Source organism: Manis pentadactyla, chromosome 10, assembly GCF_030020395.1.
Source record: "Manis pentadactyla isolate mManPen7 chromosome 10, mManPen7.hap1, whole genome shotgun sequence".
NCBI classification, from domain to species: Eukaryota; Metazoa; Chordata; class Mammalia; order Pholidota; family Manidae; genus Manis; species Manis pentadactyla.
Window position 1 is genome coordinate 86,708,483 of NC_080028.1, and position 25,663 is coordinate 86,734,145.

The 25,663-nt window shown below is 40.3% G+C and overlaps 2 protein-coding genes across 2 annotated transcripts; both read right to left on the minus strand.

Annotated features, from left to right (window-relative positions):
* Positions 1–737: 737 nt before the first annotated feature.
* On the minus strand, positions 738–4,935 carry CHCHD2 (coiled-coil-helix-coiled-coil-helix domain containing 2). Its single transcript, XM_036907936.2, has 4 exons — positions 4,776–4,935; positions 2,807–3,059; positions 1,870–2,026; positions 738–1,016 (listed from the first exon to the last, which is right to left on the minus strand). Exons 1-4 carry the CDS (start codon positions 4,823–4,825, stop codon positions 1,006–1,008), a joined length of 471 nt encoding a protein of 156 aa, XP_036763831.2. The 5' UTR covers positions 4,826–4,935; the 3' UTR covers positions 738–1,005.
* Positions 4,936–5,513: 578 nt separating this feature from the next.
* NUPR2 (nuclear protein 2, transcriptional regulator) lies at positions 5,514–13,574 on the minus strand. Its single transcript, XM_036907937.2, is given in 2 exon segments — positions 5,514–10,165; positions 13,197–13,574. A coding segment is annotated over 1 exon segment (297 nt). The 5' UTR covers positions 13,500–13,574; the 3' UTR covers positions 5,514–10,165; positions 13,197–13,202.
* Positions 13,575–25,663: the final 12,089 nt, after the last annotated feature.

The following is a 25,663-nucleotide window of genomic DNA, read 5'->3' on the forward strand; positions in this document are numbered from 1 at the left end:
TCTCGCCTTGTAGTAAATAAGGTCTCTGATACTTACGGGGGGGAAAAGGTCAGTTATCAGAACGTCTGAAAAGTACATTTGAAAGTGGGAAAACCACAGAACATAATGTAGACTGACGGCCAACACCCGAAGTGAAAAACACTTTTGAGTCGTGAGAGATGGAGCTGGGTTCACTTAAAAAAAAAGATGCACTCCTGAGTCCATCTCAAGACAGCATGGAGAGGGCTACTGCAGCTAGCTTGAGTCTTTCTGGAAGAGGAAGCTACAATACCCTAAGTAGAAGAAAAACATTTGCAGGGAGCTACCTGTATCAAGAGTATAGTTTCATCTCCAACACACACCATTGGATATACTAGGGTAACAGCAACATGTAGCGACCTGGCTACCCATGTAGTGGGTTGATTTCCACATTTTCCTTATCATTCACCTGATTAGAAGTTAGTATTTTAAACAAAGTTTCCTGTTACCACTCAGTTTACTTAACACTGGCTCCAAAGGCCTGTAGCACCTTTTTAGTGAGCAGCATATGTGTCTGCAAGCTACTCCTTATGTAACATTTTCTACAAAAGCTCCTCAGGGAGCTTGGCCAGATCCTCTGCATCAATGTTAACTTAATATCCAGAGACTATAAACAAAAATTTAAAGACACGTTGAGACAATTTTTTTCTTTTGCAAAATCCATGTGTTCAGCATGCACATACCGTATCTAATTTACGACCTTACACTTAAAAGACACATTTTGGAAGAAATCACTTTATTAATTCACAAACAGTAACATCACAAAAGCTGGTTTAAAGAGCCCACACAAACAACAGCCCAAATTCAATACTATCTCAATGAATCTCTATAGAGCAAGAACACCTTTTTCCACTGCAATTGTGAAGCAAGGAAGCTACTAATAACACAGATGGTTTTAAACTTTATGTCTTCACTAGTTATATTTTTATGCTAAATTAACTTGGTCATGAGAGATGGTTTTCCATGTCTTCAACTTGAACTTCTTGATTAGGCTAATCCTGCAAACAGAAAAGGTAAGTTAGAAGAGCACTAGCTGTATATTCTTAACAAAATAGCTGTCCAGTTATGAAAGGGAATGAAAGCCCAAGGTTATTGTTTTTTTTTTATAAGGTATTGAAGGCATCCTGCAACCTACAGAACTTCAATTCTACACTTGCTACCACTGAGAGAAGACAGAGCATCATGTGTTTCTATAGGAAGTTTAGAAAAAGAAATACGGCCACTGTTACTAGATGTAGCTTCATTAAAGATTTCTGATAAACTCAGGAAAATTCACAGTTGAACCACCTGAAAGGATTAATTTTTCCATTTCCTACCTAAATGAAGGTTGGAGTATGTGTTTGTTAATAGGTGATGAATTCTTAGGTTGACAGGAGATAATTACATAAAAACAAGTTGGCTGCCAACATTCCAGACAACCCAAATCTCAGGGTTCAACTGAGGCATTTAATAAACTGTTCTCTCTCAAATAATATGTATAGAACACTAACACTTTACGAGAGTCTTTAAGGCCCTTCCTGAACTTTGATGAGAACAGAATGTAATTTTATATTCACAAGCTTTATAACTAGATCATTCACATGCAGTAACCACAGTAAGATCTGGCACATGATCTATACCTGCTTAAGTAAAAATCAGATTGATAACATAACCGAAATGCTGAAGATAATGACTAGAAACTTCTGGACCAGCTCCTTGTTAGAATACTTTAAGATTATTTTAAGAATAATTTAAACAACTTGTCAGTTTTATGTACTGAAGACTCCCTGAATTCTATAGGGTCCAGGAATACCATTAAGGGTACTGAATAGATAGATGTTAAGTTCAACCATGGACTGATGTATCACGTACCATTTGCAAATCTGCACTGTTTCAGCACCTCACTGAAACCCTCACAAAGCTTAAGGTCACCCTGGTTCTGGGCACACTCCAGAAACTGTTTCATCTCGTAGTGGCACGGGCCAAACTGCTGCTGTTGCTGATATGCAGGCTGGGTTCCCTGAGGCTCCTGCAAAGGCATAACATTCAGGACCACTGAGAAAGGAAATCAGATTTACACCTGAACAAGGAGCAGTATCCATGGTCTTTGAGGTTAACTGAGGAAACAGAACTAGAACCAGATGCAAATTAAAGTTGCTACCTAATTAACATGTAAAGTGAAAAAAATTAAAGGGTGACTGCAAATGAGCTTTAACAAAATTCCACTTGTAATCAGGAAGATTCAAGAACAAAGATGCAAATAAAGTGCAGTGGTTATCCGGGCATCTAAAGATCAGAGGTCCAGTAAAGTTCCACGGAGGAAAAAATATGTGACTATTATAGAAGACCAGATGGATGAGGGTGTTAAATATGCCAGACATACTGGAGTATACACCCATGCTCATCAGAGAGAATTCACACATCTCAGAAAGAGGGGCAGTGGCAAGTATCAGGTAAGAGATCAGAGTGCACAGAGCTATTAAAGAGATTTTTGATTACTTAACTAAGATTAAAACAAGCAGAAGAGTCACTAAGACAAAATATTTAAATGAGGGGAAATGGCTCTTTCACATAATGAATCAGGTTCAACTATAATTCTACTCCTCGGGATGAGATAGTTTGTACAGTCCTTCCCAATGCTGGCCTAATGCAATACCTCAATTGCCAAACATGATTTTTATTAGCCATTTTCTGTTAATAGCACTGTAGATTCTAAAACTACAGACAGTTCCTATACATAAGGAACTTACAAAGAACTAGGCTGTCTCATGAGATACACATTGAAGGGAAATGCTGTCCCAAATCGTACCTGGTAAGTGATGTCAGGTCTCGGGGGCTCAGCATTACTCCCTCCACCGAAGCCCCCAGTGATGGCATGACCTAGAGTGTGCCCGACAGCAGAGCCCACAGCCACACCAGCTGCAGTGGTTGCCATCTGGGCCATCAGACCTGGCTGCCGGGGAGCAACAGCAGGTGAGCCAACAGCGGACGATGGAGCTGCTGCTGCTGGCTGAGCTGCTGCTGGCGCTGGCCGGGGCGCAGCTCTCATTTGAGGTGCCCGGCTGTGAAAGCAAAGTACAGAAAGTATGTATGAAGTTCCCACCAGATTTGGAAATTGTCAACTTAAAAAAACTTGTATATTAAAACAAACCTCAGGATCTTCATTTTGAATTATTATACACAAATACTATATATATCCATTATATACACACACACACACACAGACACACACACACACACACACACATATATATATATAAGAAAACTACAGAATACAATTCCCCAAACTATATCATTTTATCTTTGACCCTCAGGTTATAATCACCAAGTATAAACTATCTTTTTCTGCTTTTTGGCAACTATTCCCATGTATTTACATAACCCATGGTATAGTCATCCCAAAACTTCATAAAAATCATAAAATATTAAGAATTTAAAAGATCCTTAGAGAATTCATCCATTTAAATGTTAGGGATAAATTTCACTATAGGTGAGGGAATGTTAACTGTTAAAAAGGGAAAAAAACTGGCCTTATGGAGTTGACATTCCACTGAGGGAATCAAGTAAGTAAACTATGTCACATGGTATTAACTGCTAAGGAAAAGGCAAAAGAGGGACAGCAAGTTGTGGGATGTTGCAGTCTTAGTCAAGCACAGTCTCAATAAGCTGCTAACATCTGAATGAAAATCTGCAATCATCTGGAGAAATAATCTAGTTCAGTTCCTTCATTTTACAGATGAGAAAACTGAAGCCCAGTTAAGTGGAAGTGACTTGCCTAAATCATTACACCAAAATTAATTTCAACTATTTCCTACCTGTAGAACATTTGGATGCTTTAGACAATTTCACTAACACATCCAGTGCTGATTAAAAAATCATTACAGATGTTACGCTCCCTCTGCCCATTTTCAGATTGTGTCCTTGGGGGATCCTTCCCCAAGTAAGTCTAGGTCAAAAGTTTATTACTTCATTTCTTACAAGGTGGCATCTGGCTAACTATAAAAATGTGGTTTCCCATCCTGTAGACAGAAGTTTCTTTCCATAAGGAAACTCCCCTCTTCACACTGCTAGCATACTGTTTGAACACAATCTACTTTAGCCAAGAGAAGTAATGTACTGTGCTAAATGTCCTGAATTTATCAGAAAACTTGGATCTGAGACCCACCTTTCCCACCTGATAGTCAGATCTTGTACAAGTCACTTATTTTGTGTCTCCAGTTTCCTTATTTCTGTAAAACAGATCTAATGTATCTTTAAGTTTACTGCTGTTACGGTTAAAGTGTAATTGGCAGTATATTTTTTAAGTATTTTTTGGACCTGGTCATACCATGTGTACGCGAGGCCTTAATGACTGTGTCCCCTACTGAACACTCACTGCCCATGGTGGGTCCTCAAATTCACTGAATTTTGATGTGATGATTTTACCCTCCTACCTCTCTTCTATATCTTTTTCCTACTTGGTGTTTTGGCCGGTTCACACTTACGAAAGTCCACTTCTTTCTAGAACTTGCCCGTTTTAACTTAAAATGAGCTCTAGAATATTTTAAGTAACAATTCACGGACCTTTAAAATTGGGAAGTTTGCCACTAACGGGAAATCTAGCCAAAGTCCACTGACAACCGGCCTGCGGCGGGCGGAGGCAACAGGCCCACACCACATCGGCCTCCGTTCGCCCTAGCCCGCGGCCTCCGCTAGCCGCCGCCGGGCCGCGCCGATGCCTAAAGTGTCCTCCCTCTGGTCACGGTGCGGGAAGGGTCCTAAACCCCGCGGTGCCTCACCTGGCCGGAGGGGCCATGCGGGAGGTGCGGCTTCGGCTTCCACGCGGCATTACAACTCTGGGCGGCTTCGCGACGAGAAGGGTAAGACTCAGGGGAACCTTCGCAGCTTCTGCAGAGCAGGAGAGCGGAAGATGGGGGGCGGGGCTGGCCAGCGTGAGGCCAATCACCGCACAGGCAGAGTCCTTCCGTTCGCCAACGACTCCGCCAGCTCTGAAGGTCATTGGAAGAGCAAGACTGCACCGCGGCGCCTCGGCCTACGCGATTTGCGTCAGGAGCTCGGGTGCCAGGAAAACCGGAAGTTCCTGTTCCCGCACAAACGTCCTCGGAAACTGTCCGGAGTCGGAATCCGCACCTGTTTGCCTATGGAAACTTTTCACTCCTACCTTCAAACATTTGTATTATGAATCTGAATAGGTTAAATTTAACCTTGAGAGTGGGTCAGATCTCCGGCGGGACTGCCACTGACCTCGGGCAAGTTACTTAACCTTTCTCAGCATTAAGTTACTTATTTGGATAAATAGTTTTTGAGCCACAGTGTGAGCACGTAGTACGAACTGAACGAAGATAATATTGTTCTTGTCTGTGGAGCCAGTCAACAAAAGTTAAGCTCAGATAGTAATAATGTCTTAATGTATAGCTATACGTTTTCAACTCCCTATCATATAGAGTATAGAATTTGTGCTCATAATTGGGATAGCATTCATTCACGGATAATTAAGTGTTCTGAATGTCTACAAATGCTGTCTAGGTACTGTGGATACAGCACCAAATAAAACAAGACTTTACCTTTATGGAGCTTAAATTCAGGGAGGGGAGACAAAAACCCTACATAAACCAGGTAGTGGTGACATGAAGCAAAAGCAGGGTAAGGGAGATAGGGAGTTGGAGGTGGGACAGGGCAGGAGTCTTTGAAGAGGCAGCCTGTGAGAATACAAGCTGTGTGTTTATCAAGGATAAGAGCATTCCAGCCCTAGGAAACAGCAATTGCAAAGGCCCCAAGCGTGTGCTTTAGTAATATTTGATGTGAAATGCTTTTAATGGTAACCTTTTCTTTAAAATTAAGATATCATTGATAGGCAGTCTTATGAAGGTTTCAACATTCATGCATGTTATCAAGTCTCCCCTCTCCCATTGCAGTCACTGTCCATCAGTGTAGTAAGGTGCTATAGTCATTACTTGTCTTCTCCGTGCTGTACTGCGTTCCCTTTAACGGTAACATTTTAAAGCCTCTGCAGTAGAGGAAAGCTGACTAGTGGCACTTCAATGAAGGCTTCATGGAAAAAGTCCTTGGGATGGGATGGGATTTATGAAGGAGAGAAAAGAGTTGGAACCTCTTATTTCTGCTTGGATTTCAATTAAAAAATTGCCTCTTCCACCAGAGGTAGCAGAGTTTAAGGCATTCTTTCCACAACAGCAGAATGTTTGTGAAACCAAAGGGTAAATAATGCAAAAACAGAGTTTCATTACAGAACTTCTTAAAGAAATGAAGTTTTACAAATGATAAAACTTTGTACTTGCCTTTGGATCATTCATAAGCAGAGATGGAGAAAAGGAGCCTTATAAAGGACATCCTGGCACAAGAAGAGCTTGGAGTGAATAAAATTTTGGATAATCAAGATGAACAGGCATCCAGAGTCAGAATAGAGATAATTTAATCATACTTAGCTAAGTCATTAATTCCTAAATTGAAGAGAGAATACTAGATACTTATACAAGGTTATTTTGTGCTAGTAAGAGATTGGAAACAACCTGAATTCTTTAATAGAATACTGGTAGGTAAAAGAAAAGCAGTCACATAATACGCAGCTGTAAGAAAAAATAAAGAAGTTGCTTTATATTTTGATGTTAAATGACTTCCAAGATAAACTATCAAGAGAAAAGAAAAAAAAAAGAGGGGGAGGGAAATTGAGTATAGAGGGCTATTATTTGTGTAAAATGAAAAGACCATATTGTGGATGCACAAAGTATCTGTAGCCAGTACATAGGTACAAGTAGCCTTCAAGCAGTAAGACTGGGTGGCTGTGGCACAGTAGTAGGACTTTTACTGACAACATTTTCTATCTTTTTGATTTGGAAACAGTTAATGTATTATCTCTATTCAAAAAACAAATTAATAACGTGGATTAAAACTAATATCAAAAAGTGGGAATTGAAAATATCAGAATTCTGCTATACATAATTTGTAATTTGCTAGTTAAATATGCTGACATTCACTCTAGTAAAATTTATGTAACAACTTCTCATTCCATAATTTCAGTCATTCTTAATAAATTCACTTACAGTCATCAAAATTTGAACTAAGAACTCTTGCAGGCGTTGTTACAGGTATTTGACCCAGACATTTGGCTTGATGGATTCTTAATGACTCCAATAACAATCCTACGTAAATTAGGTGGTAGATATCTAGAAGTTTTAAAACTGTGCAAATCCTGTTCCAGAAATTCCAGGTTTAGGAATTTAAGAAACAGCCATGAATGTGAAAGAAACCAGCAATATGGACGTTCACTTAACAAACTGTATAAAATAGGGAAAACCTGTGAATTTCCTAAGTGTCCTACAATATAGAATGAATTACAGTTGACCCTTGAACAATGGGGATTAGGGGTGCCAACCCCTGTGCAGTTGAGAATCCCCATGTAACTTCTGACTCCCCCAAATCTTTAATAGCCTACTGTTGGCCTTACCAATAACATAAAGTCAATTAACACATGTATTATATACTGTATTCTTACAATAAAGTAAGCTAGATGAAAGAAAATGTTTTTCAAATTGTTGGAAATCTCCAAAAAAATTTCCCTGTTTTTGAGAAAAATCTGTGTGTAAGTGGACCCACATAGTTAAAAACCTGTTATTCAAGAGTCAGCTGCAGTTATGATACATTATGATGAAATGCTGTGCAGCCATTTAAAACGCTATGAAATAATACCTGACATGAAAAGTATCTTTACAATATATCAAGTGAAAGAACAGTTTACAAAATAGTATACTTGGTATATTTATATTTTGAGAAAGTTCATATATATTTTAAAGAATGCAATTATATATACCCAAATAGTAGTGATGTTATCCATTGGATAATGATTTATTTCTTCCTTTGTTTTTGGCTTGTTCATATTTTCCAGTTTGTCTATGATGAACACACTTAAAATAATTAAACATACCATGGTGGTTTAAGATATGTCCACAAATTGACACTCCTTTCAAAAGGTGGGGAGCCTAATTCCTTTCCAACCTCATAAAAGACCCTGAGCTAAAACCACCCAATTAAGCCACTTCCAAATTCTAAACCCACAGAAACTGAGATAAGTATTTGTTGTTTTAAGTCACTAGGTTGGAGTAATTTATTACACAGCAACAGTTAACTGATATAGAATTTCTAAAGCTACTATATTTAAGTTGTGAAACTTTTAATATCTAATGTAAGCAGAATCTAGTTAGAACACCTTGACAAGAGTGTTGCTTTAACATGGCTCATATCTGCCTGGGTATGCTGTGCTTTACAGTAGGAATTGTGTAGGAACTTAGATGTTTAAGACATAAGGTCCTTATACTCTATATGTAGTTTTTTCTATGAGTAACTAAGACATAAATACAGTGCCTTGCATATATCACACAAAAAATTAACGTGAGTTTTAACTGTTTAGTATAATTACAAAATACTACAGAAACAAGTGGTTTAGTGGTGTTCATATGAAGTTCTATAGAATTTCTAAGGATCGGACACTCAATGTGGATGAAAGCTTCAGGGAGAAAGCGGTAGTAAGTATAGGTGGAATCAGTTTCAAAAAGATTGAAACTTAAGTGGAGAAAGGGCATGCTAAGTAGACAGCCCAGATTCAAATGAAGAAGCAGAGTTGAAAATGGTGAGTAGAGGACAGAAGACTTGTGTCAAGAACCAGAGTGTACTTTTGGAAGCTGTGACACAAATTTAAGGAAATCCAACCAGTGATTTCCAGTACACTATAAGGAATGTAGGCTTTTTAAGTCTACAAGGTTAAAAGCAGTCATTGAGGGTCTTTATATGATTAAAATGGCCCTCAGGAAGATTAATCTGAGCGTAGTATCTGAGACACAGCAGAGGAAGACTAGCAGTAAGGAAACAAATCTTGAAGGCTAAGACAGTGGCAGCATTTCATTTACACTTCACAAGAAATCTTGAAATGTGTTATTCCCATTACATAGGTAAGCAAATAGAATTTAAGCAATTTGCCCAAGTCCTTACAGCTGTTTTGACTTTAAAGCCAGAACTTGTACCATACAACATTGCCTAGATATTGGAAACGTTTTAAACTAATTAATATAATGAGTGAAATAATTTTAAGACTTTGTGACTAGAGAGGAGAGGAGGGATTGTGTTCACAAATTTTAAAAGTTACATTTATTGAGCATCTATTATGTGCCAGGTCTTTGTGTCAGATGTTCTATATATTTTATCTATAATCTAGTTTGGCAAGGTTAATCCAATATTATTCCATTTTATAAATGAGAAACCTTAAGCTTGGTGAAACTTGAAAGTAGTTACTACTCAGAAATTTGCTGAATGCCAGAGAGATCAACAGGCATAGTTAGGCTTAAAATTCAAGTTGCTCCTTCCAGTATACCAGCATTCCTAACAAGCACTCACCACTGAGCGCAGAGTCCTGACCAAATGCATGCAGACTGAAGAAAGGAAAGCTACCCTGCCATATTCTGCATAATTTTTAAACTATAACTCAATGTTTGTCCTTGGACATAGAGCTGATGGGTGAGTATGAACCAGAGAACATTGTGTACAGTTGAGGAGAACTGTTGCAGGAAAGAGTGAACACTTTTGAATATCTGTAATGCCTGGTCTTCTAACTAGCTGTATGACCTCTGGAAAATTATTTGAACTCTCTGTGCCTCAGAATACCCTTGATAAAATGGAGATAGCAGTGTCTACCTCAGGACTGTTGTGGGATCAATAGTGCAGAGAACCTAGCAACTGCTCAATATGCACTATTACAAGTTAAAATATTCCTATTCTTGCAAACAAATATTAAACCTGAACAGGAGTCTATGACACTTGGGTTGAAATCTTGCAAATTCACATCTTTGTTCTCCCCCTATTCATCTTTGTGACCTCTTCCTTACACATAAGAACTCAAATATTTGTGGACTTGAAACAAGTGACCCTACCAAGTAAAAAAAGCCAAAAGAGTTAAACTGCCATTCCTGCTGCTCTTTTAATTAACCCTAAAAGGCTTATCAACTTAGGTGTTACTTAACTAACAATCAGTAAATAAAAGATACTGAAGCAGTGAACTTAAGGGATGTGAAAAGTCTGTTGACCAACATGGATTCTCTCCTTCTTAGGACCACAGTTACAGCTAGAGTCAGAGAAAATACTTGTATCTGGTCCTTCGGGTATCCTGTAGAAAAACAAAATTGGTTATTCTCTTTAGTCTGTGCATGAGCACTGGAAGGAAATCCCTCACTTTGACTTAAAAAAAAAGTTTTCTATTCTCCTTAAAGTTTTCCAAAAATAGAAGAGGAGGGAATACTCCCACACCCATTCTATGAAGCCAGCATCACCCTAATACCAAAATCAGGCAAAGACCCCACCAAAAAAGAAAATTACAGACCAATATCCCTGATGAACATAGATGCAAAAATACTCAACAAAATATTAGCAAACTGAATTCAAAAATACATCAAGAGGATCATACACCATGACCAAGTGGGATTCATCCCAGGGATGCAAGGATGGTACAATATTCAAAAATCCATCAACATCATCCACCACATAAACAAAAAGGACAAAAATCATATGATCATCTCCATAGATGCTGAAAAAGCATTCGACAAAATTCAACATTCATTCATGATAAAAACTCAACAAAATGGGCATAGAGGACAAGTACCTCAATATAATAAAGGCCATATATGATAAACCCACAGCCAACATCATTCTGAACTGTGAGAAGCTGAAAGCTTTTCCTCTAAGATCGGGAACAAGACAGGGATGCCCACTCTCCCCACCGTTACTCAACATTGTACTGGAGGTCCTAGCCATGGCAATTATACAAAACAAAGAAATACAAGGAATCCAGATTGCTAAAGAAGTTAAACTGTCACTATTTGCAGATGACATGATATTGTACATAAAAAACCCTTAAGACTCCACTCCAAAACTACTAGAACTGATATCGGAATACAGCAAAGTTGCAGGATACAAAATTAACACACAGAAATCTGTGGCTTTCCTATATGCTAACAATCAACCAATAGAAAGTGAAATCAGGAAAACAATTCCATTCACAATTGCATCAAAAAGAATAAAATACCTAGGAATAAACCTAACCAAGGAAGTGAAAGACCTACACCCTGAAAACTATAAGACACTCTTCAGAGAAATTAAAGAGGACACTAACAAATGGAAACTCATCCCATGCTCTTGGCTAGGAAGAATTAATATCATCAAAATGGCCATCCTGCCCAAAGCAATCTACAGATTCAATGCAATCCCTATCAAATTACCAACAGCATTCTTCAAGGAACTGGAACAAATAGTTCAAAAATTCATATGGAACCACCAAAGACTGTGAATAGACAAAGCAATCCTGAGAAGGAAGAATAAAGTTGGGGGGAGATCTCGCTCCCCAACTTCAAGCTCTACTACAAAGCCACAGTAATCAAGACAATTTGGTACTGGCACAAGAACAGAGCCACAGACCAGTGGAACAGAATAGAGACTCCAGACATTAACCCAAACATATATGGTCAATTAATATATGATAAAGGAGCCATGGGCATACAATGGGGAAAATGATAGACTCTTCAACAGCTGATGTTGGCAAAACTGGCCAGCTACATGTAAGAGAATGGAGCTGGATCACTGTCTAACCCCATACACAAAAGTATATTTGAAATGGATCAAAGACTGGAATGTAAGCCATGAAACCATAAAACTCTTAGAAAAAAACATAGGCAAAAATCTTATGGACATAAACATGAGTGACTTCTTCGTGAACATATCTCCCCAGGCGAGGGAAACAAAAGCAAAAATGAACAAGTGGGACTATATCAAGCTTAAAAGCTTCTGTACAGCAAAGGACATCATCAATAGAAGAAAAAGGTATCCTACAGTATGGGAGAATATATTCATAAATGACAGATCCAATAAAGGGTTGACATCCAAAATATATAAAGAGCTCACGCACCTCAACAAAGAAAAAGCAAATAATCCAATAAAAAAATGGGCAGAGGAGCTGAACAGACAGTTCTCCAAAGAAGAAATCAGATGGCCAACAGACACATGAAAAGATGTTCCATATCGCTAGTTATCAGAGAAATGCAAATTAAAACCACAATGAAATATCACCTCACACCAGTACGGATCGCCACCATCCAAAAGACAAATAACAACAAATGTTGGTGAAGTTGTGGAGAAAGGGGAACCCTCCTACACTGCTGGTGGAAATGTAAATTAGTTCAACCATTGTGAAAAGCAGTACGGAGGTTCCTCAAAAAGCTCAAAATAGAAATACCATTTGACCCAGGAATTCCACTTCTAGGAATTTCCCTAAGAATGCAGCAGGCCCAGTTTGAAAAAGACAGATGCATCCCTATGTTTACCACAGCACTGTTTACAATAGCCAAGAAATTGAAGCAATGTAAGTGTCCATCAGTAGATGAATGGATAAAGAAGATGTGGTACATATACACAATGGAATATTATTCAGCCATAAGAAGAAAACAAAACCTACCATTTGCAACAACATGGATGGAGCTAGAGGGTATTATGCTCAGTCAAATAAGCCAGGCGGAGAAAGATAAGTATCAAATGATTTCACTCATATGTGGAGTATAAGAACAAAGAAAAAACTGAAGGAACAAAACAGCAGCAGAATCACAGAACCCAAGAATGGACTAACAATTACCAAAGGGAAAGGGACTGGGGAGGATGGGTGGGAAGGGAAGGATAAGAGGGGTGGGAAAGAAAGGGGGCATTACGATTAGCATGTATAATGTGGGGGGGGGCACGGGGTGGGATGTGCAACACAAAGTAGTGACTCTACAGCATCTTACTACGCTGATGGACGGTTTACTGTAATGCGGTGGACTGCGGGGGACTTGGTGAAGGGGGTAGCCTAGTAAAGATAATGTTCCTCAAATTAAAAAAAAAAAAAAACAGCCATTTTCTGCGTTTCCTAACCCCTTATTCTACCCAACTACAGAACTCCAAAAGGAATTACAAAAGTTTTACATGATTCCAACTGCAGCCAAGAGGCAAGCTGCGGGTTTAGGGGTTCCAGCGACCATTCGTTAATGGGGAGCCGCCTCAGAGGGTGCTGATTCTGCGCGAGTCGAGTAGCATGGGGCCCAGCGGAGAGGCGCCCCGCGTGGCTCAGGGCGCTCGCGGGGGTTCCCTGGGCCCTGGCCGGTCGCGGCCGCACGCACCGGCGCTCAAGAGAGGCGAGTGCGCGCCCTGAGCTGCAGCTGGCGGTGGCGATGCTTGCGCTGGCCGTTGAGGAGCTTCTGCGCGATCTTGCGCTCGTGGCCGCCGGGCACCGGCCAACTGGTGCGCAGTTCCCGCTGGCGTTGCGTCCGACCCTTATTGCGCCCGGCCCCGCCGGCCGGGAAATCGCGCCGGTAGTAGTAATCCAGGCAGTCTTAGGGCCCTTCGTCAGAGATAACAAGCGGACACATCTCGGAGGGCGGTGCGGGAGCCTGAGCCTGGGATCTAAGAAGGGCCGCGTCCATGGCGCCGGCCGCCCGGGAGCTCGCCTCGCGCGCCCTTGCTACTGGGACTCCGCCCCACGTTTCGATCGGCTCCGTCATAGGACGGGGCCTTGGGCAGACGTCAGAGCCGGGATAGTGCCGCGCGACCCTTAGCGCTTGTTTCCGAAACTGCGACTCCTTCTGCCTGGGCCGGTGCCGGTGGCGGCACGACTGAGCTCTTCATGCCTACCAAAAGTGCTAAAGTATCCAGGTGTCAGCAGCGAGGGACTGCTTAAAGAAAATAGGGGCCTTGAGTTTTGCCGGAGGACTTTTATGAGCAGCAAACATTTTGTTACGCTATTTTATGACACGAGGAAGTCCGCAACAGCGATGTAGAGTGGAAAATTAGCTTCTGAAGAAATATCTCAGTATCCCAGTAACGTATTTTAAAAACACATCTATCTATATAAAAGACTGAAAGAAAATGCATCAAAATGCTTAAAGTAGTTTGGCTGGTGGGCTATACATACACTAGTTCTACTTCCTATCCACAACCCGTGTTTTTGATGAGTATGAATTAATTGTATTAAGTGGGCTTTTGAGAAGGAGAAGGCAAGGCCCGGAACCCGCGCAGTTGCGGATTATTCAGGTGCCCAGGTCCTCCGGTCAGGCGTGATAGCTTGGAGTGCGACAGCGTGGGATGACAGCTGAGAGTCGGGAGCGCTGAGCCGGGAACCGCCAGAGCTGAGTGCCGCCCCCAGTCCAGGCCGCGCCCAACCCGGCGGGCGTGGGGACAGTGTGCTGGAAAAGAAGCGCAGAGGCGCGACGACTAAGGCGGGAGGATTGCGCTCTGCAACTGCCAGACCAGCTCCTCCCTGAGAGCTGCTGCGCCACGGAGCCACGCGGCACTCCAGGCGCTGCGGCAACCCCCAGGTCTAACCACCTAATTACTGTCTCCCTAAATCTGCTCTCAAGGAGTTACTGGGAAGAAGGCCTTTGTTTTGGTTTGGTTTAACTAGCACAGATAATTCTCTCCCACAAAAATTGCAGCTACTACCTCCGGGACTTTCTTTTTAAGTAGATAGAAAATAATTCTCTGCTTAAAAAAAAATAAAGCTCAGATTTTTGATCTTGCTGTTTCTGTCTGACCAAGTTGCCAATGGGAATTTTTTTTTCTACACTGATGCCCTGTCCCTGGTGGGGCGTAGCCCACATACCACACTCTGCAGGCAATTTGGTGGTTCCTTAAATGAACAAGTCCCAGGAGAGTGTTTTTTTTTTTTTGAGAGGGCATCTCTCATATTTATTGATCAAATAGTTGTTAACAACAATAAAATTCTGTATAGGGGACTCAATGCACAATCATTAATCAACCGCAAGCCTAATTCTCAACAGTCTCCAATCTTCTGAACCATAACGAACAAGTTCTTACATGGTGAACAAGTCCTTACATAGTGAATAAGTTCTTACATGGTGAACAGTGCAAGGGCAGTCATATCACAGAAACTTTCGGTTTTGATCACCCATCATGAACTATAAACAATCAAGTCAGATATGATTATTTGTTTGCTTTTTATACTTGATTTATATGTGAATCCCACATTTCTCCCTTATTATTATTATTATTATTAATTTATTATTTTTTCCACAAGACTTTTTTTTTATTAAGGTATCATTGATATACACTCTTACGAAAGTTTCACAAGAAAAACAATGTGGTTACTACATTCACCCATATTATTAGTCCCCCCCTCACACCCCATTGCAGTCACTATCCATCAGCATAGTAAGATGCCACAGAGTCACTACTTGTCTTCTCTGTGTTACACTGTCTTCCCCATGACCTCCCCCACACCATGTGTACTAATCATAATACCCTTCAATCCCCGTCTCCCCTCTCCACCAGCCCTCTCCCACCCCTCCCATTTGGTAACCGCTAGTCCCTTCTTAGAGTCTCTGAGTCCGCTGCTGATTTGTTCCTTCAGTTTTCCTTTGTTGTTATACTCCACAAATGAGGGAAATCATTTGGTATTTGTCTTTCTCTGCCTGACTTATTTCACTAAGCATAATACCCTCTAGCTCCATCTATGTTGTTGCAAATGGTAGGATGTGTTTCTTATGGCTGAATAGTATTCCATAGTATATATGTACCACCTCTTTATCCATTCATCTACTGATGGACACTTATAGGTTGCTTCCATGTCATGGCTATTGTATATAGTGCTGCAATAAACATAGGGGTGCATATGTCTTTTTGAATACGAGAACTTGTTTTCTTTGGGTAGATTCCTAGGAGCGGAATTCCTGGGTCAAAGAGTATTTCTATCTTTACTGTTTTTTTTTTTTTTGTAGATAATTATTTTTTATTGAAGGGTAGTTGACACACAGTATTACATTACATTAGGTTCAGGTGTACAACACAGTGATTCAACATTTACATACATGATAATACTAGGTACCAGCTATCACCATACCAAGTTGTTACAATATTTTGACTATATTCCTTATGCTATACATTACATCCCGGTTACTTATTTATTTTACAATTGGAAGTGTGTACCTTTTTTTTGTTGTAAGGGCATCTCTCATATTTATTGATCAAATGGTTGTTAACAACAATAAAATTCTGTATAGGGGAGTCAATGCTCAATGCACAATCATTAATCCACCCCAAGCCTAATTTTCGTCAGTCTCCAATCTTCTGAAGCATAACGAACAAGTTCTTACATGGAGAACAAACTCTTACACAGTGAATAAGTTACATGGTGAACAGTACAAGGGCAGTCATCACAGAAACTTTCGGTTTTGCTCATGCATTATGAACTATAAACACTCAGTTCAAATATGAATACTCATTTGATTTTTATACTTGATTTATATGTGGATACCACATTTCTCTCTTTATTATTATTATTTTTAAAAAAATGCTGAAGTGGTAGGTAGACACAAGATAAAGGTAGAAAACATAGTTTAGTGTTGTAAGAGAGCAAATGTAGATGATCAGGTGTGTGCCTGTAGACTATGTGTTAATCCAACCTAGACAAGGCCAATAAAACATCCACGTATGCAGAAGATTTCTCTCAGAACAGGGGGGGTGAGGTTCTAAGCCTCACCTCTGTTGATCCCCAATTTCTCACCTGATGGCCCCCCTGCGACTGTGCCTGTCTTAGGTTGTTCCTCCCTTGAGGAATCTTACCCATCTCTGGCTAACCAGTCATCTTCCGGGGCCATACAGGGAAATGTAAAGTTGGTAAGTGAGAGAGAAGCCTTATTGTTTGAAAAGGTTAACTTTTTACTTCTTTGCATATTAATGCCCTGTGGCTTCTATGCCCAGCATTTGTCTTGAGGTATCTTTACCACTTGGAAGAATTATGATACTAAGTAAATTTGATATGAGGCACGAATTCTATTTAAGGGTTGTGATTAGGAAGGAAGAAGAAAAGCTATAGCAGTAGCAGGCAGAAGAAAACATGGGAAGATTATTTCTTTGACATATCTTCTTGTAGAGTAACTTCTGCATGTATAGGTTTTAAACTACTAATTAAATTGCGCACACACATTAACATAATAGGAGTATAGTTACATAACCAAAGCATACCTGTAATTACCAGCCATCTCCAGTGAAACCAAGAAAACCAGTTAGGCACCTTAGGCATTTGTGAAAACTTATCTATGATATGATGGACATTGTCCAACTGAGCTTGAACAGTCTGAGAGAAATCAGACAAATTAAAACAACCCATTCCTGGGAGTGTTCATATCCCATATGTTCTTTTTTTTTTTTTTTTTTTTTAAATAATTATTTTTTATTGAAGGGTAGTTGACACACAGTATTACATAACATGAGTTTCAAGTGTACAACACAGTGGTAGAACATTTATATACATAATTCTAGGTTCCAGCTATCACCCTACCAGGCTGTTACAATATCTTGACTATATTCCTTATGCTATACATTACATCCCGGTTACTAATTTATTTTACCATTGGAAGTCTGTCCTTCTTTTTTTTTTTTTTTTTTTTTTTTGAGGTCATCTCTCATATTTATTGATCAAATGGTTGTTAACGACAATAAAATTCTGTATAGGGGAGTCAATGCTCAATGCACAATCATTATTCCACCCCAAGCCTAATTTTTGTCAATCGCCAATCTTCTGAGGCATAACAAACAAGTTTTTACATGTAGAACAAATTCTTACATAATGAATAAGTTACATAGTGAATAGTACAAGGGCAGTCATCACAGAAACTTTCGGTTTTGCTCATGCATTGTGAACTATAAACAGTCAGTTCAAATATGAATACTCACTTGGTTTTTATACTTGATTTATATGTGGATACCACATTTCTCTCTTTATTATTATTATTTTTAATAAAATGCTGAAGTGGTAGGTAGATACAAGATAAAGGTAGAAAACATAGTTTAGTGTTGTAAGAGAGCACATGTAGATGATCAGGTGTGTGCCTATAGACTATGTGTTAATCCAAGCTAGACCAGGGCAATAAAACATCCACGTATGCAGAAGATTTCTCTCAGAACGGGGGGGTGAGGTTCTAAGCCTCACCTCTGTTGATCCCCAATTTCTCACATGATGGCCCCCCTGCGACTGTGCCTGTCTTAGGTTGTTCCTCCCTTGAGGAATCTTACCCGTCTCTGGCTAACCAGTCATCTTCCGGGGCCATACAGGGAAATGTGAAGTTGGTAAGTGAGAGAGAAGCCTTATTGTTTGAAAAAGTTAGCTTTTTACTTCTTTGCATATTTATGCCCTGTGGCTTCTATGCCCAGCATTTGTCTTGAGGTATCTTTACCACTTGGAAGAATTATGATACTCGGTAAATTTGATATGAGGCACGAATTCTATTTAAGGGTTGTAATTAGGCAGGAAGAAGAAAAGCTATAGAAGTAGCAGGCGGAAGAAAACATGGGAAGATTGATTATTTCTTTGATATATCTTCTTGTAGAGTAACTTCAGCATGTATAGGTTTTAAGCTACTACTTAAATTGCACACACACATTAACATAATAGGAGTATAGTTACATAGCCAAAGCATATCTGTAATTACCAGCCATCTGCAGTGAAACCAAGAAAACCAGTAAGGCACATTAGGCATTTGTGAAAACTTATCTATGATATGGTGGATATTGTCCAACTGAACTTGAACAGTCTGAGAGAAATCAGACAAATTAAAACAACCCATTCCTGGGGACTGTTCACATGCCATATGTTCTTTTAACAGTAAATAGTTTGTAGTTGTAAGACTTTGGAGCGCTACAATTTGCACTTCTCCAAATTCTTGGTTGAGTTCCAACAGTATAGATCCAGTCCAATTTTGTTGTTTTACTGTATGCACAGGCCAGCTTAGATATCTCCTTCCTCATTCCCATGGCAAGTCCAGGAACTGGTGGGATGAGTGCATCTACAGCTGTAGCAGTGCGTGGATCTTTGTTGGGGTTTTTTGGTGATCATCTTCTGGCATGAGTCTTCCAGAGAGTGCAGATGTTGGAAGTTCTTTTTCATATCGTATCTTAGTTCATTTTCGGGGTAGCCCAATTAGGCTTTGATCCTCTGTATAAACACAAACAGACCCTTTGCCTACACTTTTATATGCCCTTTATACCCTTGTGTAGAACTCGTTGGAGGTTACCACACAGGAACTGCCCTTTTTTTTTTTTTTGCTTTGTTTTTGGTATCACTAATCTACACTTACATGACGAATATTATGTTAACTAGGCTCTCCCCTATACCAGGTCTCCCCTATAAACCCCTTTACAGTCACTGTCCATCAGCATAGCAAAATGTTGTAGAATCACTACTTGCCTTCTCTGTGTTGTACAGCCCTCCCTTTTCTCCTACCCCCCCCCATGCATGTTAATCTTAATACCCCCCTACTTCTCCCCCCCTTATCCCTCCCTACCCACCCATCCTCCCCAGTCCCTTTCCCTTTGGTACCTGTTAGTCCATTCTTGAGTTCTGTGATTCTGCTGCTGTTTTGTTCCTTCAGTTTTTCCTTTGTTCTTATATTCCACAGATAAGTGAAATCATTTGGTATTTCTCTTTCTCCATTTGTCTTGTTTCACTGAGCATAATACCCTCCAGCTCCATCCATGTTGCTGCAAATGATTGGATTTGCCCTTTTCTTATGGCTGAGTAGTATTCCATTGTGTATATGTACCACATCTTCTTTATCCATTCATCTATTGATGGACATTTAGGTTGCTTCCAATTCTTGGCTATTGTAAATAGTGCTGCAATAAACATAGGGGTGCATCTGTCTTTCTCAAACTTGATTACTGCGTTCTTAGGGTAAATTCCTAGGAGTGCAATTCCTGGGTCAAATGGTAAGTCTGTTTTGAGCATTTTGATGTACCTCCATACTGCTTTCCACAATGGTTGAACTAACTTACATTCCCACCAGCAGTGTAGGAAGGTTCCCCTTTCTCCACAGCCTCGCCAACATTTGTTGTTGTTTGTCTTTTGGATGGCAGCCATCCTTACTGGTGTGAGGTGATACCTCATTGTAGTTTTAATTTGCATTTCTCTGATAATTAGCGATGTGGAGCATCTTTTCATGTGTCTGTTGGCCATCTGTATTTCTTTTTTGGAGAACTGTCTGTTCAGTTCTTCTGCCCATTTTTTAATTGGGTTATTTGTTTTTTGTTTGTTGAGGTGTGAGAGCTCCTTATATATTCTGGACGTCAAGCCTTTATCGGATGTGTCATTTTCAAATATATTCTCCCATACTGTAGGGATCCTTCTTGTTCTATTGATGGTGTCTTTTGCTGTACAGAAGCTTTTCAGCTTAATATAGTCCCACTTACTCATTTTTGCTGTTGTTTTCCTTGCCCGGGGAGATATGTTCAAGAAGAGGTCACTCATGTTTATGTCTAAGAGGTTTTTGCCTATGTTTTCTTCCAAGAGTTTAATGGTTTCATGGCTTACATTCAGGTCTTTCATCCATTTTGAGTTTAATTTTGTATATGGGGTTAGACAATGGTCCAGTTTCATTCTCCTACATGTAGCTGTCCAGTTTTGCCAGCACCACCTGTTGAAGAGACTGTCATTTCGCCATTGTATGTCCATGGCTCCTTTATCAAATATTAATTGACCATATATGTCTGGGTTAATGTCTGGATTCTCTAGTCTGTTCCATTGGTCTGTAGCTCTGCTCTTGTGCCAGTACCAAATTGTCTTGATTACTATGGCTTTATAGTAGAGCTTGAAGTTGGGGAGTGAGATCCCCCCTACTTTATTCTTCTTTCTCAGGATTGCTTTGGCTATTCGGGGTCTTTGGTGTTTCCATATGAATTTTTGAATTATTTGTTCCAGTTCATTGAAGAATGTTGCTGGTAGTTTCATAGGGATTGCATCAAATCTGTATATTGCTTTGGGCAGGATGGCCATTTTGACGATATTAATTCTTCTGAGCCACGAGCATGGGATGAGTTTCCATCTGTTAGTGTCCCCTTTAATTTCTCTTAAGAGTGACTTGTAGTTTTCAGAGTATAAGTCTTTCACTTCTTTGGTTAGGTTTATTCCTAGGTATTTTATTTTTTTTGATGCAATTGTGAATGGAGTTGTTTTCCTGATTTCTCTTTCTGTTGGTTCATTGTTAGTATATAGGAAAGCCACAGATTTCTGTGTGTTGATTTTGTATCCTGCAGCTTTGCTGTATTCCGATATCAGTTCTAGTAGTTTTGGGGTGGAGTCTTTAGGGTTTTTTATGTACAGTATCATGTCATCTGCAAATAGTGACAGTTTAACTTCTTCTTTACCAATCTGGATTCCTTTTTTTTCCTTTGTTTTGTCTGATTGCCGTGGCTAGGACCTCCAGTACTATGTTAAATAACAGTGGAGAGAGTGGGCATCCCTGTCTAGTTCCCGATCTCAGAGGAAATGCTTTCAGCTTCTCGCTGTTCAATATAATGTTGGCTGTGGGTTTATCATAGATGGCCTTTATTATGTTGAGGTACTTGCCCTCTATTCCCATTTTGCTGAGAGTTTTTAACATGAATGGATGTTGAACTTTGTCAAATGCTTTTTCAGCATCTATGGAGATGATCATGTGGTTTTTGTCTTTCTTTTTGTTGATGTGGTGGATGATGTTGATGGACTTTCGAATGTTGTACCATCCTTGCATCCCTGGGATGAATCCCACTTGGTCATGGTGTATGATCCTTTTGATGTATTTTTGAATTCGGTTTGCTAATATTTTGTTGAGTATTTTTGCATCTACGTTCATCAGGGATATTGGTCTGTAGTTTTCTTTTTTGGTGGGGTCTTTGCCTGGTTTTGGTATTAGGGTGATGTTAGCTTCATAGAATGAGTTTGGGAGTATCCCCTCCTCCTCTATTTTTTGGAAAACTTTAAAGAGAATAGGTATTATGTCTTCCCTGTATGTCTGATAAAATTCCGAGGTAAATCCATCTGGCCCGGGGGTTTTGTTCTTTGGTAGTTTTTTGATTACCTCTTCAATTTCGTTGCTGGTAATTGGTCTGTTTAGATTTTCTGTTTCTTCCTGGGTCAATCTTGGAAGGTTATATTTTTCTAGGAAGTTGTCCATTTCTCCTAGGTTTCCCAGCTTGTTAGCATATAGGTTTTCATAGTATTCTCCAATAATTATTTGCATTTCCGTGGGGTCCTTCGTGATTTTTCCTTTCTCGTTTCTGATACTGTTGATTTGTGTTGACTCTCTTTTCTTCTTAATAAGTCTGGCTAGAGGCTTATCTATTTTGTTTATTTTCTCGAAGATCCAGCTCTTGGTTTCATTGATTTTTGCTATTGTTTTATTCTTCTCAATTTTATTTATTTCTTCTCTGATCTTTATTATGTCCCTCCTTCTGCTGACCTTAGGCCTCATCTGTTCTTCTTTTTCCAATTTCGATAATTGTGACATTAGACCATTCATTTGGGATTGCTCTTCCTTTTTTAAATATGCTTGGATTGCTATATACTTTCCTCTTAAGACTGCTTTTGCTGTGTCCCACAGAAATTGGGGCTTAGTGTTGTTGTTTTCATTTGTTTCCATATATTGCTGAATCTCCATTTTGATTTGGTCATTGATCCATTGATTATTTAGGAGCGTGTTGTTAAGCCTCCATGTGTTTGTGAGCCTCTTTGCTTTCTTTGTACAGTTTATTTCTAGTTTTATGCCTTTGTGGTCTGAAAAGTTGGTTGGTAGGATTTCAATCTTTTGGAATTTTCTGAGGCTCTTTTTGTGGCCTAGTATGTGGTCTATTCTGGAGAATGTTCCATGTGCACTTGAGAAGACTGTATATCCCGCTGCTTTTGGATGTAGAGTTCTATAGATGTCTATTAGGTCCATCTGCTCTACTGTGTTGTTCAGTGCTTCCGTGTCCTTACTTATTTTCTGCCCAGTGGATCTATCCTTTGGGGTAAGTGGTGTGTTGAAGTCTCCTAGAATGAATGCATTGCAGTCTATATCCCCCTTTAGTTCTGTTAGTACTTGTTTCACATATGCTGGTGCTCCTGTGTTGGGTGCATATATATTTAGAATGGTTATATCCTCTTGTTTGACTGAGCCCTTTATCATTATGTAGTGTCCTTCTTTATCTCTTGTTACTTTCTTTGTTTTGAAGTCTATTTTGTCTGATATTAGTACTGCAACCCCTGCTTTCTTCTCACTGTTGTTTGCTTGAAATATGTTTTTCCATCCCTTGACTTTTAGTCTGTACATGTCTTTGGGTTTGAGGTGAGTTTCTTGTAAGCAGCATATAGATGGGTCTTTCTTTTTTATCCATTCTGTTACTCTGTGTCTTTTGATTGGTGCATTCAACCCATTAACATTTAGGGTGACTATTGAAAGATATGTACTTATTGCCATTGCAGGCTTTAAATTCGTGGTTACCAAAGGTTCAAGGTTAGCCTCTTTAGTATCTTACTGCCTAACTTAGCTCGCTTATTGAGCTGTTATATACACTGTCTGGAGATTCTTTTCTTCTCTCCCTTCTTGTTCCTCCTCCTTGATTCTTCATATGTTGGGTGTTTTGTGCTGTGCTCTTTCTAGGAGTGCTCCCATCTAGAGCAGTCCCTGTAAGATGTTCTGTAGAGGTGGTTTGTGGAAAGCAAATTCCCTCAGCTTTTGTTTGTCTGGGAATTGTTTAATCCCACTGTCATATTTGAATGATAGTCGTGCTGGATACAGTATCCTTGGTTCAAGGCCCTTCTGTTTCATTGTATTAAATATATCATGCCATTCTCTTCTGGCCTGTAGGGTTTCTGTTGAGAAATCTGACGTTAGCCTGATGGGTTTCCCTTTATAGGTGACCTTTTTCTCTCTAGCTGCCTTTAACACTCTTTCCTTGTCCTTGATCTTTGCCATTTTAATTATTATGTGTCTTGGTGTTGCCCTTCTTGGATCCTTTCTGTTGGGGGTTCTGTGTATTTCCGTGGTCTGTTAGATTACTTCCTCCCCCAGTGTGGGGAAGTTTTCAGCAATTATTTCTTCTAAGATACTTTCCATCTCTTTTCCTCTCTCTTCTTCTTCTGGGACCCCTATAATACGGATATTGTTCCTTTTAGATTGGTCACACAGTTCTCTTAATATTGTTTCATTCCTGGAGATCCTTTTGTCTCTCTCTATGTCAGCTTCTATGCGTTCCTGTTCTCTGGTTTCAATTCCATCAATGGCCTCTTGCATCCTATCCATTCTGCTTATAAACCCTTCCAGAGTTTGTTTCATTTCTGCGATCTCCTTTCTGGCATCTGTGATCTCCTTCCGGACTTCATCCCATTTTTCTTGCGTATTTCTCTGCATCTCTGTCAGCATGTTTATGATTCTTATTTTGAATTCTTTTTCAGGGAGACTGGTTAGGTCTGTCTCCTTCTCTGGTGTTGTCTCTGTGATCTTTGTCTGCCTGTAGCTTTGCCTTTTCATGGTGATAGGAATAGTCTGCAGAACTGGGACGAGTGACGGCTGGAAGGACTTCCTTTCTTGTTGGTTTGTGGCCCTCCTCTCCTGGGAGAACAGCGGCCTCTAGTGGCTTGTGCTGCGCAGCTGCGCGCAGACAGGGTTTCTGCTTCCTTCCCAGCTGCTATGGAGTTAATCTCCGCTGTTGCTGTGGGCGTGGCCTGGCTCGGGCAGCTGCTCCAAAATGGTGGAGTCGCGTTGGAGCAGGAGCTGCTGGGAGGCTATTTATCTCCGTAAGGGGCCTCCCTGCTCCCTGCAGCCCAGGGGTTACGGTGCCCAGAAATCCCGGATTCCCTACCTCTGGATTAAGTCACCCACCCTGCCCCTTTAAGACTTCCAAAAAGCACCCGCCAAAACAAAACAACGACCACAAAAAAAAACAAGAAAAAAAATTTTTTTAATTAAAAAAAAAAAAAATTTTAATTAAAAAAAAAAGGTGGTCGTTCGTTTTTCTTTATTCTCCGGTACCAGCCTCAGGCCTCTGCTCACCGGTCTTTCTGCCCTGTTTCCCTAGTATTGAGGTCCCTGTCCCTTTAAGACTTCCCAAAAGCGCTCGCCAAAACAAAGCAGCAAAAAAGCAAAAAAAAAAAAAAATGGTCGCGCGCTTTTCTTATGTCCTCTGTCGCCCAGCCTCCAGTGCCTGCTCACTGTTCTTGCTGCCCTGTTTTCCCAGTATCGAGGGCCCTGCACTCTGGCCCGGATGGCTGGGGCTGGGTGTTCGGCAGCCCTGGGCTCCATCTCCCTCCCTCTTTGCCCGCTCTTCTCCCGCCGGGAGCTGGGGGGAGGGGCGCTCGGCTCCCGCGGGGCCGGGGTTTGTATCTTACCCCCTTCGCGAGGCGCTGGGTTCTCTCAGGTGTGGATGTGGTCTGGATATTGTCCTGTGTCCTCTGGTCTTTATTCTAGGAAGGGTTGTCTTTGTTATATTTTCATAGATATATGTTGTTTTGGGAGGAGATTTCCGCTGCTCTACTCACGCCGCCATCTTCCGCCCACCCCATATGTTCTTTTAACAGTAAATAGTTTGTAGTTGTAAGATTTTGAAGCGCTATAATTTGCACTTCTCCTAATTCTTGGTTGAGTTCCAACAGTATAGATCCAGTCAAATTTATTCTTTTACTGTATGCACAGGCCAGCTTAGATATCTCCTTCCTCATTCCCATGGCAAGTCCAGGAACTGGTGGGATGAGTGCATCTACAGCTGTAGCAGTGCGTGGATCTTTGTTGGGGTATTTTGGTGATCATCTTCTGGCATGAGTCTTCCAGGGAGTGCTGATGTT